The sequence below is a fragment of the Phascolarctos cinereus genome, unplaced genomic scaffold, assembly GCF_003287225.1.
Source record: "Phascolarctos cinereus isolate Bilbo 61053 unplaced genomic scaffold, phaCin_HiC Scaffold_9;HRSCAF=440, whole genome shotgun sequence".
Taxonomy (NCBI): domain Eukaryota; kingdom Metazoa; phylum Chordata; class Mammalia; order Diprotodontia; family Phascolarctidae; genus Phascolarctos; species Phascolarctos cinereus.
Genome location: NW_027556402.1, coordinates 196,417,134 through 196,435,885, shown reverse-complemented (window position 1 = coordinate 196,435,885; position 18,752 = coordinate 196,417,134). Strand labels below are relative to the sequence as shown.

Genomic DNA, 18,752 nt, shown 5'->3' with positions numbered 1-18,752 from the left:
TTGGCAACCTGTGCTGTTAGTTGGCACTTGATGGAGGTAAAATGTAACACTTGTTTGTTAAACTTTAAAATCAATTAATTCCTCATGGAATTAATTGAAGTAGGAGTTAACCTGGGCTAGACCAAAGGAAAAATTATTCTTGAGCCTAGATGAAATTGAATGAGTTTTAAAAGAAAGGACTTGTCTTTCAAAACTGTGTTTCATACCGACCATTAAAACGAAAAAGTTAATCATTTTTCTTTTAGGACTGGTACGTGTCTCTAGTCAAATCTCAGTGTTGCACTAAGTCAGACTTGGCACTGCTGGAAGGTGCAGAGCTGGTAAATAGGATTCCTCCCGGTGAACTGGCCCCCTTCATGATGAATAAGGTAAGTATTCTTTGTGCAGAAGATGGGGTAATCTGTTGCATCATTTGATTTCATTTACGTTTAGTTCCAATTATTTAGTAGGTAATATACCATACTTGAAATATACTGCCCGCTAGGCAACATACTGTTCTCGAAATGTATAGCGAATGTAACTGTTCTGTATAAGAGTATTTCTCATGGTAAAATTTATTGTATCTTAAATACATATAAGGAATTTTATTAATCATACCAATATTAGTCTTCTAGGATAGTTGAGTTGAATTCAGCCATTCATATAATTAAAGAAAATGAAGATTTTTCCAGAGCATCACCAATTTTTTGAGTGTCACCTATAATGGAAATGAGTGAATCTTTAACATGACAGATAATACAAAAATCCAGATTGGTATTTGTCTTTAAAAAGTGTGTCACTTATGTTTGAATGTACCACATTTTGTGTCCTATTTGCAGAATTCCCAAATATATGAAGATAAATTAATGAAATGTTCGTTAAGTAAAATTGTTTATTTGGTTTTAGTTAAGTTTTCAAAGAAAAATGATACCTAGTATCTTGGGAATTCATTTTAAAAAATCATAATAGATTTTCTCAGCTGAAAGTAACCTTAGAGATATAGTTCAGCCCCATCCCTCATTCATGAATCCCTTCTATAGCGTCTCTGGCAACCAGTGAGGCTGGCCTGTGATAATACAACCCATGAGGACCTTGGGAAGTGTCTGGTTTCCCAGTTTGACTGTTATTCCTCTCTCCTCTGCAGTCTCTTCCTGCAGTTAATAGATTGTCCTTCCTTAGCTGTCTTTTAGGGATCACCTAAGCAAACTGCTGTCATTGAACCAACCTTTAATCTTGAAATTACTTTAAGGAACTCCCCCAAGTTACAAGAACAAATAAAGTCTGTGGGATGTTAGCAAAGGCAGATAATTAATACAAGCTGTTAAAAAAAAAGGTAGATATCAGCAGTTCAGTTAACTATGTTGAGTACTGTAGATGTGAACTATTAATAAACTTAAGAACAGAAATTGCCTTGAGTTGCTTGACTTGGTTGTATTGTAATGGCTATTCCACATTTTGGTTCCTACTTAAACAATGAATAAATAAGAAAGCCTGAATTAATGAGAAGAATTTTTCAGACTTGGAAATTGTTGACTTGTTCTTAGCTGAGTATGCAAAGGAAACATCAAGAAAAAGGCTTGTGAGGCTCTTCCCTGGAGAAGAGCACTGCTTCTAGTGTCCAAGGACCTGAGTTCAGATCTACTCCCTGACATTAGTGGAGTGACTGTAGTCAAGTCACTTAGTGTCCTGGAGCTCGGTTTCTTCAAGTGTAGAATGATGTGGTTGGCCTACATGGCCTCCCAAGATCCTCTTCATCTCTGGCTCCTCTCTGTATGTGATCTATGTGAGTAATCCATTGTAATGAAGTTGGTGAAGAAGCCACCACCCTCAGGCATCTAGTGTATGAAATATAGGGGTGAATGAAATAGTAATTTATGACTCATTTTTATTAATGGCAGAGATAATCCCCTATAATTAGCATTCTGATAATTTACTGCTGAGATATGCTGGAGGGTTGTTTTCTGTCATCCTTTCTATTTGCTTTTTTACCTAATGGAAATATGTAGCCTCTCATCCTTTGCCTTTGACCTTTGTGATTTCAGGAGTTCAACTTATCCCTCCTAGCTCCTTGCTTAAGTCTTGGCATCCGTGAAATCTCCGGTGGTCAGAGTAGCAGCCTATTTGAGACGGCCCGGTCAGTGACCCTGGACCGTGTGGCCAGCCTGGTGCAGCAGCTTCCAACCAACCATCATGTTTTTCAGCCCCTTTTGCCCACTGAGAATTCAGCCTACTGGAATCAGCTAAACGACCTCTTTGGTAATAAAAAGAAAAAAGTCATACTTGTTTAGCTATTTGATAGTGCCTCCTCCAGTGTCCTGTGTTGTGTGGGGAATAGCCGTTCAGCTTGGAGTCCAAATGCCCTGCTTCAGGGTTTCTACTTAATTGTGGAATCCTTAGACCATTTGTTTATCCTTTCTGAACTCAAGTTTGCTCATCTGTGAAATGAACATAAGACGAGGACACAATCTCTACACTCTTGTGAGGATCAAATTAGATTACATAAATGTTTCTCTAAAGTACATTACGAAACAGACACAAATGCTTAGAGAATGCTCTTTGGCTAATACATTTTAGCTATTAATTGATCTAACTTTGAGCAGCACATCTAAGTATTTTAACTAAAATTTAATATTTTTGGCAGTTTTTTGAAACTTGTTAGCCCTGTAATTGCATTTTTGTAAACCTCAATTTCTCTACCAATTAAATTCTTTTCTAGGAAATGCTGTGATTTATCAGTCAATTACTACCCTGGCCTGTGCCCTTGCTCAGTACTTAGTACTATTTTCTAAGTTACCAACTCATCTTCAACTTCCTCCTGAAAAAGAAAGTGATGTTCTGAAATTTGTCGTGATGGCACTTGAGGTAAGAGCATAGGAGTGGCAAGAGACTCAGGAACCCATTTGCATTTCCTATTTAAATGTGTCATTGGGTGAGAAAATAGGAGCTGGGGTGGGTGATTATAGGTAACTAACCTGCAATGGAAAGCCACTTCAGCTTAAAAGTAGTAGAGGGTTAGGATTTATTGCTTCATAGAGTCGTCAGCATATTTCGATGTTTGATTAGTGATTATTTTCAATGGTCATACTTTTTTTTTGGTAGAAGAGCCTGAGGTAATTTAGTAGAAACAAGGATATGCCCTTCATTTCAAAAACGTCCCTTTAAATACAGTGTAGGTAGTCACCACGCTGTGTGTTAGTTTGAAAAAGACATGAGCATATTAGGCAAGTAGAAATTGACCATGTTGGAAAGCATGAAGTTTTTTATATAGTGAGTAGAGGTTTGTATTCCAACTGAATGCATGTGTATTGCCTGTTATGAAGCGTTTAGGGAGATGATGGCTCATTTTAGACAGATTATATATTCTGACAGTGAAAACAAGAGGCAGGCCCACAAGTGACAGAGAGCCTTAGAGACTCTGTACAAGTTTCCAAAGGGAAAAACTGAGGGGGTGAGTGGAATTTCTCATTAAGTGTTTTGCTTTTCAGACAATTTATATCGTAGAAATGATTAGAATGTGAAGGAGAATATTGTCCAGGTACTTCAGGGAAGGTCACTTATGCTGCATTTTACTGAAGATGAAGGGGACAAACAAGGCATTTGGGCCCAAATGATAAATATTTTATTTTTAGGATTCTTCAGCCCTGATCAAGGGACTGACTTTAGAAATTCTTGTTCTCAGAGTAAAATCTGACTTTTAATCAAAGGCAAAGGTGGAACTTTTAAAGCATCCTTGATTGTCTCTAGTTGGCAATGACCATTCTTTCCCCATGTATTTCCCACAGTACCTTATTTGTACCTCTCGACTATGTTAAGTAATGTTGTGGTTTATAGTTTTACATTTATGTTTTAGAGTTTTATCTTTGTGACTCATCCCTCTGTTGGACTGTACACTGCATGAGGGCAGGGACAGTCTTTTGTCTTGATTTTATCTCCCTCCTGTTGCCTCGCACAGTGCCCCTTGTACACAGTGCTTTCACTACAAATGATCATTGAATCAACAGTTCACATTAATAATTCATACATAGCATGTTTTAAGCTTTACAAAGAATAAAGTTTAATTGAATTTCAAATTTGTATTTTCCTATTTTAGGCCCTGTCATGGCATTTAATACATGAACAGATGCCATTAAGTTTGGATCTGCAGGCTGTCCTGGATTGCTGCTGTCTAACTTTGCATCTTCCTGGTCTTTGGAGTATGTTGTCTTCAGTGGAGTATGTCACCCACGTGTGCTCCCTAATTCACTGTGTTCGATTTATTCTAGAAGCAGGTGATTAAAATATATGTCATTGGGGTTTTTTGCCCCCTCTAATTCTTTCAGAAAAGATCTGGCATTGTTCACTATTTTCGCATTTAGGCCACAGGTTGTACATTTCCTAGAATTACTTTTAAACCTTATGTTAGCTTTTTGATCCCTGGGCCAGATTTGGTGTTTGGTGTTCCTGGTCTTAAGTGAACATCAGATTAATAAAATCACATTTTAAAAGATTACTTTTCCTCTGGCTTCGTTTGTGGCAAATGTTTCTATACCACGTGCTTATATATTATGAAATTAAAAGGCTTTTCCTTTAAAAAATAAAAAGGTCAAAAAGTCCTGCTGAGGATTAAGAGCCAAAAATTTTTTTTTGTTTAAGTTTAATGTTAATTCTGTGCTGTGTTTCAGTAAGAACAATACAGATTCTGTATCTGTGGCTCTGGTCAGATACCCAGTAGTACAAATTAGCTTCAGGTTACAAATACTGAGCAAAAGAGGTTGAGTGAGCAAAGGAGAGCAAGGAGTAAAGGGGGAGAAGGGAAAGAGGGAAGGAGAAAAACCAAAGAATTGAACACACATGCAGGCTTTTCAATACCACCTTCAGTGCTAACCTGCTGTGAGGGAAGGTCAAAGTTGGCAAGAATGAACAGCCATGGATTGTTGGGCTGTTACCAACACCATTTCATCACAGTTTGGAAATAGTTTTTTACAGCAAACCCATCACATAAACATTCCAACGCAACCCTGTAACTTCTAGCTAAACCTCATGTGCCCTATAGTGTGATAAACCTCTCTCCTAGACTCTCGCTTCACCTAGAAGTCAAATGGCATTTCAATGCAATATCCATTTCTAATGGTTATCTTGAATGGCCAAAATTTTAAAAACTGAATATTATTTAGTGGAACTTAGAGGATGTTTTAAAATTTTACTTTCTAAAAAGTTGAACTTTATACAATGTTATTTTGAAAGTTAGTTATATAAGTGATTTTAATCTGAGTATTTGTAATAAATAACTGATTAATAAAGATTCGGGGATTATTATTCAAAGACAAGAATTCCAGATTTGAGAAATTGTGTGTTTGTTCTAGTGAATTATTAAATAGTCACTGATAAAAAAAATCTTCAGATATGAAGGTTACAGAGGGTCAGAGTGTGATTAATTGACAGCCAGCATTTTAAATTCTGATTTCTTGTGAATATGAAGAGTTTCAAGAATTAGTCTTTGTCTGGTCAGCTCAAAGCACAGTGCTGGTGTATGATCAATACTTAATAACTGCTTGTTGAGTAATTGATTTGTTGCTTAGTAAAGTGATTCTCTTATCCAAGACCAAGGATAGCAAGTCATCTGTACTATCATATTGACAGAACATAGAACCATTGCTCTGAATTCTTAAGGCTAAGGAAGTATGATCATCTATATATAACTGTTAAACTGTATTGAAAAACTTTTTTTTGGTCTTTATATAATTTTAGTTGCAGTTCAACCTGGGGACCAACTTCTTAGCCCAGAAAGAAGGAAGAATACTCCAAGAGGAGTCAGTGAAGATGAAGTTGATTCAGATGTGCAGGGTTAGTTTTATGGCACAATTTTTCTTTCCTTGTTCAAAAAATTTTTTCTATGTAAGAAAGAAGTTCCTATTTTGGATCATTATTTGTGTTAGGCTTAATGGAAGGAGGTATCGGAGAATCTCACAGGTAGACTAGGTATCAGAAGTCATCTCACCCAGCCTGCACTAGAATAAAAGTTCTAAGATAAAATTATCTTTGGTCGAAAACCTTAGGTAAGGATGGAAAACTTCCTCTTCCTCCCTTAATCCCCTCTCCACCAGTGGAGAGGGCAAAAAATACAATACCCAATATATATAAGAAGTCATATTTCCACATTAGCCATGTTCCCAGAGGAGGAGGGGAAGGCAAGAAAAATAAAGGGGGAAAAATGCTGCAACCTGTACTCTTGGTGGACAGCATTTTAACATCATGAGACCTTTAGAGTTGTGGCGGATCATTATGTTGATCAGTGTCACTAAGTTAGACAGTATAGTCTTAACCATATATTTGCCTTTTTTTCTGAACTCTTACTTTTGATTGACCTCAGAGGTGGAGGTACCACATCTGTGCTAACTAAAGTCTGCAGTTTCTTGCCTTCTGCTTCTACAGTGCTTTTCTTCTGATAGGATTATTTGTATCTGAATCAATAGAAGTAGACATGTCTTTGGAGATTCCCATCCATGTCTTGGATACTTGCTCTGGGATCACAGCAGACATCTTATTATTAATTTCAGAGTGACAAATAGCTGTTGTCTCTGTACTTTTCACTGGGGAGTGAGCACAACTAGTCAGCTCATCCCAGAATCCTAGAATAGCAGTTCTAATGGAGCAGAAGGGCCTTCTATTCTAGACTAATCTATTTTTGAAAAAGGGTCCCTTCTGTAATATACCTAAAATTGATTATCCAGCCTCTGTTTGAAGACATTGAGCAAGGAAATCTCCTACCTTCGGAAGCCATCTGTTCTGCTTTTGGATAACTCAGATTGTTAGGAAGTTTTCAACTATCACAAGCCTCTATTTACCTCTCTCACTTCTATCCACTGCTTCTAGTTCTGCTCTCTGGACCCATGCAGAATAAATCTAATTCATTTGCTGTATGTCAGCCTCTCAGTCCCCCATATTGTATTTTCTACAAGTGAAACCTCCATAATTTTTTCAGCCAGTGCTCAAGTGTCATAATCTCAAAGTCCTGCATCATCCTATCTACCTTCCTCTGCATGTTTCTTTTTCCTGAACAGCATCTTTCCTTAACTATAATGCCAAGTACTGAGCACGGTCCTCCGGATGTAGTCTGAGCAGGTCAATATATAATAGCATTTTTGCCTCTTTGGTATATTCTTTCTTAAAGCTACAATATCATAATTATGATTCATATTGAATATATAGTAAGATAAAATCCTCAAATCTTTTCCAAGTGAGCTGGTTTCTGGCTAGCTCTCCCTATCTTCTCTTGGGAAGCTGTTTTTTTAAACCCAAGCATAAGCCTTTCCATTTATCCCTCTGGGCTTTGTATCACTTGCCAGCTAGATAAGTATGGCCATCTTTCTCTGAATCTTTATTTATCTAGGTCATCGATAAAAATGTTAAGCAGACAGGATCAAACACAGTTCCCTAGAACACATCGCTAGAACTTTTTATCCACATTGACATTGAACCATTAATATTCCTTTTTGGGTCTGACCATTTAGCTCATTCTGAATCCACTTAACTGTACTAGTATCTAACCTACTTTTCTCCAACTTTTCCACAAGACAGCATGAACAATTTTGTCATCTGCTTTATTGAATAGGAAAACTATATCTGTAGCTTTTTCTTGGTGATGTACTTATGAAATAATAACTTTCAAAAATGGTAACGAAGCTAGTCTTATATGACCTGTTCTTGATGAAGCCACGCTTGCTCTTTGTGATCCCTACTTATTTCCCTAGATATTCACTAACCATCCTTTTAATAATGTATTATAGGGAAAACAGTATACATACGGATTGTAATAATGCAAAGGAAAACAATACAAAATGGAAGCTGAACTCTGAGTAATTACAGCAATTGGTTTTGGTTCAGAAGAACTATTAATGAAACTTGTCCGTTCTCTTGGTAGATGCAGAATGCCTCCTATACATACATTCTCTTCTCTTTCTGAAAATCCAGGTAACATTTACCCTTTTACCATCTTCTGGTAGTTTCCCTTTCCCCAGGTTTTTCCAAGATTATGGACAAACTCAGGAATAACATATTCCAGGTCTTTCAGGCTGTGAGTATGTAACTCTTGCCCGGGCCTGATAAATCGCACTCATCCAATACAGGAGGGGGTCATCTTACTAGTCCCCTGCTTCTTTTGCATGGCAGCTCCTTGTTAATCATTTTGGTTCATTTTCATCTAAAACCGTTCTCCTTAGCAGTGTAAGAAACGAGTAGGATTCAGGCAGCTGTGCCTGCTATTTTTCTCTTACTGTTGTTTCAGCCTCTCCCAGCTGTGGCTGTGGCCATTCTTTTCTCTATTTCTTTTTGATTTTTAAAAAACTTTTGTCTGTTGGGTGATAGACTCCCTGTGCATCCATCAGAAGCCTGGATAATGGAAATTCCTCACAGCTACTATGTCATACCTCCTAATCATTCTTGTGATTTGTTTCCAAAACTACTCATTTATTTCCTTTTTCTGTAGTATTCACTGTTATTCTGTAAGGATAGTTTCCTTTATTCTTGTTCCTGGACATTTCCCATGGAGTGTTAGAAGCTGCTTCACCCTCTTTCCCTCCCTATCTGTGGAAAGAGCCTTTTATATTTATTATATATATATATATTATATATATATATATATATATATATATATATATATGTATATATGTATATATATATATATGTATATACACACACACACATATATATACTTCATGCCAAGGGCTCAGTGGGTTCTGGGTCACAGTTGTCTAGCTTCCTCACGTCAAGATTTTCTTGTACCTCTTCATTCTTATCTGCTTTGTTTTTACCCGAAGCCCTCTTATTTTTAAAGGAACAGCACTTTATTCTCTCTAATTTGGACAACAGAAAGCAGTTTCTTGGTCTCCTTTACTTTTTCTTTTAGAAGAGAGAACACTTTGCACTCTGAGCTTAGATATCAATTAATTTGCTGTGTCAGCAAGACAAGCATTATACACCAAAGCTTTACGAACATCTTAAACCAGATGTCATGTATGCGTCTCAAATTCAACGTGTCCAGAACAGAACCTCATTATCTTGCTTTTCAAACGCTTCCTCTTCTCAACCTTCCTATTGAAATTGAGGACATCACCGTTCTGCCAGTCACGAAGACTCATAACCTCAGCATCAGCCTTGACTTCTGTCTTTACCTCGCCCCACATACGCCATCTGTTGTCAAGGCCCATCTCTTGTATTTGTCCCATTCTCTCTGCTCACACAGGTATGAGCCCTCTTCGCTTCACACCGGTCTATTGGGGTACCTTCTGCTTAGTGCCTCTGCTTCGGGTCTCTCTTCCCTCTTGTCTCTTCAAAGTGTATTTCTCAGGTGGAGGAGATCATGTCACACAACCCTCCACTTAATCAGGTCTCACTTCTCATCTCCAGCTCCTGGTTTTATTTAAAATTCAACTCAAACCTCACCTTCTTCAAGAGGCCCTTCCCAGACACACAGCCCCCAACCCCTGCTCCCTTTAGTCCCTACTCCCCCCCTTCCCTCCGAGAATACCTTCTGTATGCGTTGTATAAATCTGGTATGTACCTTGTTATTTACATGTTTCCTCACTTAGTAGAATTTGAGCCTCTTGATACAGAAACCATATTTTTGCCTTTCTTTGTATCTGTCCCCAGTGCTGAGAGCATAATGTCTTGTACACAGTAAATGCATAATAAATATTTGTTGATTTACTGCCTCCATACTTTATTCAGGCCACTGCTCTTACGATTTTTGTATATGGATCCTTTTCCTTTTTCTGTTGCACAGTTTAATGGATTTTTGGGCATAGTTCCAGATTGCTTTCCAGAACAGCTGGACAAGTTCACATTTGATGTAACAGAACACATTTGGATTCCTTTGCCACAATGTACAACAGAGCATTAAAGTATTTGTTTTCTTGTAGCCCCTCCAACGTTTGTCATGTTTCCTTTTTTTGTCAGCTTTGAGATTTTCATTGATGTGAATGAAACCTTGGAGTTGTTTTAATTTGCATTTCTTGAATTATTAGCAATTTAGAGCATTTTTATATGTCTATTGATAGGTTCAATTTCTTCCTTTGAAAATTGCTTGTTCACATCTTTTTATTATTTATTAGTTGATAATTGAAAGCTGTCCATTTTCCCGTATATATACTATTCCTCACCCATAATCCCTTACCTCTACAAAGAACTGAGGAAGGTGCATTTACTTATTTCTTCTTTGAGGCCAAGCTTGGTCAGTACAAATTTATAGCATTCCATTCCAGTTGTTGCTCTTTCCACTTATATTATTGTTGGCATTGTATGCATTGTTTTCTTCATTTTGCTCACTTCACTTTTCAATTCATCTAAGTCTTTCCATAAGTATCTAGCATATTATTTGTTTCTCACAACATAATAATATTCTGTTACAGCCATGTATCATAACTTGTTTAACTACTTCTTAATTGATAGGACCTATTTTGTTTCCAGTTCTTTGTAGATAGAAAAACTTCCTGCTCTAAATATTTCCTAACTGATGTTATTTTATTGTATTGTTGCTAATTCTTAGCTTGTTTCCTAGTGTGAGACTTGACATTGTTGTCTGATAAGACTAGTGGGTAGTCCACACTGTTATACTTAATAGAACATGTATAATATCTTTCTGCATTCCTATGCATGAATTTATCTGTGGATAAAACTGTTTTATGCCAACTGTACTTGTTTCTTTCCTTAAGTTCCCAAGTACATTACCACTGCTTGTGAAATGATCGCAGAAATGGTGGCATCATTACAGACTGTGTTGGCTTTGGGTCACAAGAGGAACAGTGGAATTCCAGCTTTCCTTACTCCTGTACTGAAAAACATCATCATCAGCCTTGCTAGACTGCCACTAGTCAACAGCTATACTAGAGTGCCTCCCTTGGTGAGTATATCCTGTTTTCTATTTCCCTGGGACTCTAATATAATTTATTTTGAAGCTTTGTGGCATTTTCCTCAACTGCAAAATGATAATAATAATGGCACCACACCTCCTGGGTTTGTTGTAAGGATTAAGTGAGATAATATTTGTAAAACTTTTAGCACAATGTGTAGTATATGGTAGGCACTTAATAAGTGCTTATTCTTTTTCCTGTCCCCTAAAACTCTTCTACCTCATTGGGTTGTTGTGTGAACAGTGCTTTGGAAACTGCAAACCAATATGTAGATATGAATTCATTTTTAAAGCCCAATTCAGGTGCCAACTTCTCCTTTATGTCTTCTCTGATTTTCCCAGGTATAAACACCATCCCTGATCTTAAATCTTTTATATCGTTCATTATGTTTGCATCTCACCTATGTAGTCTAAGTAGTTGTATTATAATTATTACTATATTTATCTTATCCTTTACCCTACTGGAACATAATCGTCCTCAGGGCAAGGAATGTGTCTCATTTAATTTTTTATCTCCTTTGACTAGCCCAGTTACATAGCCACATGTTAGGTGCCTAATAAACATGTGTTAAAGTTATTTGAGTTACTAATATTGTTAAATTTCATGGTACACTTACCTAAATGCTTTATGAGTTTAGAGTGGGTATGTCAGTAAGGTCTCAAAATTAGAGCTGAGCCTAGTAGGTTGGATAGTGCTAACCCAACTTGATATAATTTATCCATCAAGCACACACCTCAGACACATAGGTTTTATCAAGACTTGGTTATCATTACTGAAGTCTCAGATCCTCTTAAGTTCTTCCATTCTCTCTATGAAAAGCCGCCACAGCTTTATTAAGATAATTCCATTCCTTTAACATGTTCCAACAGGTGTGGAAACTAGGATGGTCACCTAAACCTGGAGGGGATTTTGGCACAACGCTTCCTGAAATCCCTGTAGAATTTCTTCAAGAGAAGGAGATCTTTAAAGAATTCATCTGTCGTATTAATACCTTGGGTATGTGTCTTGCTAAAACATTTTGATTAAGAAGATGGGATAATTTTGATTTTCAAGCATGTGAGCAGAAATATTTCATTACGCATTGATTCAGATACTGTAATATATTCTTTTACATTACAGCTTTCTTATGGGTAAGAATTCAGTTTAGCAAGTATTTATTAAGCTTCTACCATGTTCAGGGTACTATTTTACATGCTTGGAAAGAAAAAACTTTTTTTTAATATAAATTTATTTATTTTAAGTTTTCAGCATTCACTTCCACAAGTTTTTGAGTTCCAAATTTTCACCCCATCTCCCCCTTCCCCCCACCCCAAGATGGCATGCATTCTGAATATCCCTTCCCCTAGTCTGTCCTCTCTTCTATCTCTCCCCCCCTTCTCTTATCCCCTTCCCCTTCTATTTTCCTGTAGGGCAGGATAGACTTCTGTACCCCATTTCCTATATTTCTTATTTCCCATTAGCATGTGAAAACATTTTTTAAAAACATATGTTTTTAAAACTTTAGGTTTCAAATTTTCTGTCTTCCTCCCTCCTCACCTACCCTCATTGAAAAGGCAAGCAACTCAGTGTAGGTTGTACATGTGCAGTTATGCAAAACACTTCCATAGTAGACATGTTGTGAAAAACTAACTCTATTTCCCTTAATCCTATCCTGCCCTCCCATTTATTCTATTCTTTCTTTTGACCCTGTCCCTCCTCAGAAGTATTTACTTCTGATTACCCCCTTTCCCAGTCTGCCCTCCTCTCTACCATCCCCCTGCTCTCTTGTCCCCTTCTCCCCCTATTTTCCTGTAGGGTAAGACAGATTTCCATACCCAATTGAATGTGTATGTTATTCCCTCCTTAAGCCAAATCCTATGAGAATAAGATTCCCTCATTCCCTCTCACCTTCCCCCATTTCCCCTCCATTGTAAGAGACTTTTCTGGTTTTTTTTTTGTGAGATAATTTACCCCCTTCTGCCTCTCCCTTTCTTCTTCTCTGAGTATAATCCTCTCTCATCCCTTAATTTTATTCTCTGGATATGACCCCTTAATCTTCAATTCACCCTGTGCCCTTTATCTATCTATCTACATATTCATACATATAGTTTTTTCCTCCAACTACCCTAATACTGACAAAGGTCTCTTGAGTTATGAATATCATCTTTCCATGCGGGAATGTAAACAGTTCAGACTTAATAAGTCTCTTATGATTTCTCTTTCCTGTTTACCTCTTCATGTTCCACTTGAGTCCTGTATTTGAAAGTCAAATTTTCTATTCAGCTCTGGTCTTTTCATCAAGAATGCTTGAAAGTCCTCTATTTCACTGAATGACCATTTTTTCCCCTGAAGGATTATACTCAGTTTTGCTGGGTAGGTGATTCTTGGTTGTAATCCTATCTCCTTTGCCCTCCGGAATATTGTATTCCATGCCCTGCGGTCCTTTAATGTAGAAGCTGCTAAATCTTGTGTTATCCTGATTGTGTTTCCACAGTACTTGAATTGTTTCCTTCTGGCAGCTTGTAATATTTTCTCCTTGACCTGGGAACTCTGGAATTTGGCTAGAATACTCCTAGGAGTTTTCCTTTGGGGATCTCTTTCAGGAGGAGATCGGTGGATTCTTTCCATTTCTATTTTGCCTTCTGGTTCTAATATGTCAGGGCAGTTTTCCTTGATAATTTCTTGAAAGATGATGTCTAGGCTCTGTTTTTGATCATGGCTTTCAGATAGTCCAATAATTTTTAAATTCTCTCTCCTGGACCTGTTTTCCAGGTCAGTTGTTTTTCCAATGAGATATTTCACATTGTTTTCTAATTTTTCATTCTGATGGATTTGTTCTACTGTGTCTTGATTTCTCATAAAGTCACTGTCTTCCAATTGCTCTATTCTAATTTTTAAGGAAGTATTTTCTTCAGTAATCTTTTGGACTTCCTTTTCCATTTGGCCAATTTTTCTTTTTAGGGCATTCTTCTCCTCATTGGCTTTTTGGACCTCTTTTGCCATTTGGGTTAGGCTATTTTTTAAGGTGTTATTTTCTTCAGTATTTTTTTGGGTCTCCTTTAGCAAGCTGTTGACTTGTTTTTCATGATTTTCTTGCATCACTCTCATTTCTCTTCCCAGTTTTTCCTCTGCTTCCCTTACTTGCTTCTCAAAATCCCTTTTGAGCTCTTTCAAGGTCTGGGACTGATTCATATTTTTTTTGGAGGCTTTGGATGTAGGAGCTTTGATTTTGTTGTCTTCTTCTGCTTGTATATTTTGATCTTCTTTTTCACCAAAGTAAGATAATATAGTCTGACTCTTTTTGCGCTGCTTGCTCATGATCCCAGCCAATTACTTGAGTTTTAAACTCTTTGTTAAGGTACGAATCTGCTTCCAATGTGGAGAATGTACTGTCCCAAGCTTCAGGGGTTTGTACAGCTGTTTTCAGAGATAGTTGTAGGGACCTGTAAATTTTCAGTTCTTCCAAGGTGGTATGATAAAGGGCAAAGTGTTTACTCCTTTCCTGGCCTGTGACCACAAGTACTCCTTTCTGTCCTGTAACTGTGAGGAGGGGTTCCTCTTCACAGCCACTACAAGCTCCACCATGCCAGCGCTCCTTCTCACCCCAGCACCACTGCCCAGAGCTGTGACCCAGATCCCAAAACTGGCAAAGCAAGAGATTCCTGCCTCAGCACTGGCAAAGAGATCGCTGCAATCCCTCTCTGATCAGCCACTGGATTCCCCCTCAGTCTATGGGCCGGAAGCTTGGGAAGCAGCTGTCCCATCCCCCGTTCCCCCAACCCAGGGCCACGCTCTTGGGGAATGGAGCTGAGACCCCGCCTTCCTCTCTGAGCACCAACAGAAACAGACTTTTCCCACTGACCTTCTAAGTTGTCTTTGGCATTCGTGGATTGAGGAGTCTGGAAACCTCCACAGCTGCTGGAGATTCAATCCTCTGCAGCCTATGTACCCACGCCGCGCGGCACTTGCTCCCAGCCCGGTGTGATACACCTTTCTGATCAATCATCCAGGTTGTCTTGGGCTAGAAATTTGTTTCACTCTGTCTTTTTGTGGGTTCTGCTGCTTCAGAATGTGTTCAGAGCCATTTTTTATGAGTATTTGGAGGGGTTTGGGGGAGAGCTCAAGCAAGTCACTGCTTTCACTCTGCCATCTTGGCTCCACCCCCAAGAAAAAGCTTTTAATAGTACCCAGTTCTTGCTTTCTTATAGATGACAAACTAATAGAGAGATATAACCTATTCACAGATAATTATAATGAAAAATAATACATGATAAATGCATAAGAAAGGTACAAAGTGCTATATGAGATCTTGGGGCTCTGAGGAGGCTTCTTTTGGCCATCTGGCTTCTCTTCTATCACTAGCCTGTCTCATCCTCCATAGGTACTGTTCCAAACCTTTTTTTTTTTTCAATCTCTACTTAAGACTTTAACACCTTACACACTTAAGACACTTCTTCCCCACCGTACATACTTAGGACATTCCCTAGCCACTTACTTCACTGTGAAGATTGTTTCTTCCTAATAAAAATCTTCCATATCTTTAAATATATATTCGCAAGGCCCTGTAATCCCCTTAAGTCATCATTCTATATCACTCCTCTCTTTTTTAGCCAAATTCCTAGAAAAATTGTCCATATTCATTGCTTCTACTTTTCTCTTCTTCACTTTGCACTTTGGCTTCTGACTTCATCACTGAATTGAAACAGCTTTCTCTAAAGTCATCTCTTGTCAAATCTGATGGTCTTTTCTCTATCTATGTTTGGCTCTGTGGACTGCCCTTTCTTATATGCTTTCTCTTCTCTGTTTTTTTATGATGTTGTTCTCTCTTAGGTATCCTCCTACCTTTCTGACCTCTCCCCTTTCTCTAATTTGTTGCTTCATCATCCGTATCATGTTCCCTCATTCTGATTGTTTTTCATGGATTTGTCCCAGTCCTAGCTGTGTTCCTGTTCGAATGCAGAGTAGAGAGATTTGAGGCAAGGACTCTCAGTTTAGGAGGCTGTTGTAGTTGTCCTTATGAGAAGGCGTGGAGACCTGGATTTGACCGGTTGTAGTGTGAGTGAAGAGAGGAGGATGGATGCAGAAGGTTTAGTGGAGATGGAATGGACATTAAGTAGCTGATTGGGTGTGGGAGTGAGGGAGAGGTCGGGGTCGAGGAGGACTACAGTTTTACCAAGATGACTACAACCTGAATAACTGAAAGAGTGATGATTTGCTCAGTAGAAATAAGGAAGATAGAGAGAAAGATTGGTTTAGAGGAAAGCTCTGTTTTGTACATATTGAGTTTTGAGATGCCTATGAAACATCCTGGTAGAAATATTATCCAGAGTGTTGGTGATCCAAGCCTTGAATTTAAGAGAAGAGAGATGAGAACTGGCTATATAGATCTGAGTGTAATCTGCTTAGCAATGACAGTTAAATCCATGGAAACTGATGAATGGAGAGAGAGAAGAGGAGAGGACCTTATCTCTTCTCCCCATTATTCCTACTTCTACAGTGCCATCTAGACCCCTGTCCTACCCACCTGAGCTATTATTATACCAATGCCACTATTTTCTCTCATCCTCTACCCAAAATTCATTCTTCACAGAGTTGTCAGACCAATCTCCCTTATATATAGATCTAATTATGTTTCTTCTCTGCCCAAAAATTCTTAGTGGTATTTTATTAGTGGCAAAATAGCTCCTTTTCCTGGAATTTAATGCCCTATTCATTATGGTGTAAACCTGCTTTTAAATCCTTATCTCATATTGCTTTTCTACATCTTCAGTCTTCTATCCAAACTGAATTATTAATTGTCCCCCCATGGTGCCCTATGTTTCCCCTTTTTTAAATTGTTCATATTTTATATCTCTAGAATTCAGTTCAGTTTAATAAACATTCATCACACATCTACTATGTTTTATCTACCTATGGATAAAAAAAATTTAAAAACAGAAAAGCAAATAAACAGTCCCTTCCCCTTAGGAATTTACATTCCTCTTAAATATACCTTTTCTTCTGCCTTTTCCTTCCCCTCACTGAACCTAGTTAATTCACATAATTAAGTTTATTGGCTATATTTTTCTTTATTTTTACCTTAGTATAAGAGAATTATAAGTAATTTAGTATAGCACTAACAGTGGTGATCTTATTAGCTCTTATCAGTTCATCTCTCATCTCTATAATGAGGACTGTCACACTATTTATTATTCAGCCCTAGGCTCTCTCCTGAGCTCCAGTACCATATCACCAATTGCCTATTGGACTTTTCCAACTGGATGCCCATACATATCTTAAACTTAACATATCTAAAACAGAATTTATTATTTTACTATTAAATGGTCTATTACAGGTAGAGATTATCCTTTTCTTTTTACTTATATCCCCAACACCTAGCATAATACTTAATACATAATAGGTGCTTGATAAATATTTGTTGACTAAAGGAGGGAGAAAAATTTGGAATTCAAAATCTTATAAAAATGAATGTTGAAAACTACCTTTACATGTAACTGGAAAAAATAAAATATTATTAAGTGGGGAAAAAGCCCCAAAATAAAAATAAATACTTGTTGATTGAATGGTTGGTATAATCCTTTGTTCCTTTAACCTTTCCACATAACTTTCATTTTCTTGAATTGTCTTTGTCAGTATTCTTTAAGTTCCTTACGTTCAACTTTTGAGTTATGAGACTCAACATTCTTCTGATAAGAATCATATGATTTAGAGTTCAAAGAGATCTCAAAGTTCTTCTTTTCCAGATCCCTCATTTTACAGGTGAAGAAACTCAGGCCTAGAGAGATTAAATTATTTTTCTGAGATCATATGACTAATAACTGATACAATTCAGACTAGAGCACTAGGCTTCTAACCCTAAGTCCAGGGCTCTTTCAATGAAATAGTATTGCTTTTTCCTCATAATATTCCGTTTTGAATGTGAAACCTGAACATTCCTTCAATAAGGGCCAGCTAGTTTAGCTTGAGTTTACTAGTTGTATAAAATTTTGCTTTTAATATTTTAATGTTCCTAGGATGGACAAGTCGTACTCAGTTTGAAGAAACCTGGGCTACCCTCCTTGGTGTCCTTGTAACTCAGCCTATTGTGATGGATCAAGAAGAAAGTCAGCAGGAAGTAAGGCTACAGATAGACTGCATCAATTGCATAAATATGATTCTTGACTTGAGTTCGTTGTGGTTTTTTGGGGTTTTTTTGTGAGTCACCTGGAGTTGAGTGACTTGCCCAGGGTCACATAGCTAATAAGAAAAGTTCATTTTTAAGTTAGAGTTTGATAGATATTCAAAACCTATAAATGTTTTAATAATCAGTAGCAGGAGTTACAAATCTATAAGATGACCAGATAATTTCTTCATTTATATCCTAAATGTGTTGATTAGGGGGAAATTAACAATCCTGTTCATTCTTCATATAGCACCTCTGAAATTCAAGATTTTAAAATATGGAAATTATGGAAATTGTAAAGATGATGATATTATTCTGAAAGTTCAAACGTCTCTGAGTTTTGTGTATTGGTCAAAATGAGAATTGTGTAGAAGTTATTATGATGATGATAATCTGTTAGGAAAAGGTTATGGAAATACTTCTATGGTTTACTTTTCATGAGTCATTTTTGAGGGCTTATTAAACTTCCTAACTATGTTGATGAAATTCAGCACCTTTAAGCGCCATTTATATGCAGTGCCTTATATTTGGTGTTTTGGAAGACATGTACATTTATGTAAGACAGTCTCTGCCTTCGTTGAGCATATAATCTATATGGGGATGTGACATATACAAAGACTATTATATGTACTACCAATAAGAATGCATGAAGTCTATGAGGAAAGTACAGATAGTGCTTTCAGAGTTTGAGGAAGGGAAGGTCCTTTTTGACCTGGGGATTAAAGAAATGATCCATGGAGAAAATG

The 18,752-nt window shown here is 37.4% G+C and overlaps 1 protein-coding gene across 3 annotated transcripts in view; it reads left to right on the top strand.

The window, feature by feature from the left end:
• HTT (huntingtin) overlaps window positions 1-18,752 on the top strand; it is a 209,914-nt gene that overhangs the window by 147,901 nt on the left and 43,261 nt on the right. For all 3 annotated transcript variants that reach the window (XM_020992153.2, XM_078148998.1, XM_078148997.1), the window contains 8 exons: window positions 246-368; window positions 2,022-2,235; window positions 2,696-2,841; window positions 4,070-4,247; window positions 5,707-5,802; window positions 10,668-10,855; window positions 11,735-11,861; window positions 17,858-17,958. In XM_020992153.2, coding sequence (XP_020847812.1) covers window positions 246-368; window positions 2,022-2,235; window positions 2,696-2,841; window positions 4,070-4,247; window positions 5,707-5,802; window positions 10,668-10,855; window positions 11,735-11,861; window positions 17,858-17,958 — 1,173 coding nt within the window. The remainder of the gene's footprint in view (window positions 1-245; window positions 369-2,021; window positions 2,236-2,695; window positions 2,842-4,069; window positions 4,248-5,706; window positions 5,803-10,667; window positions 10,856-11,734; window positions 11,862-17,857; window positions 17,959-18,752) is intronic.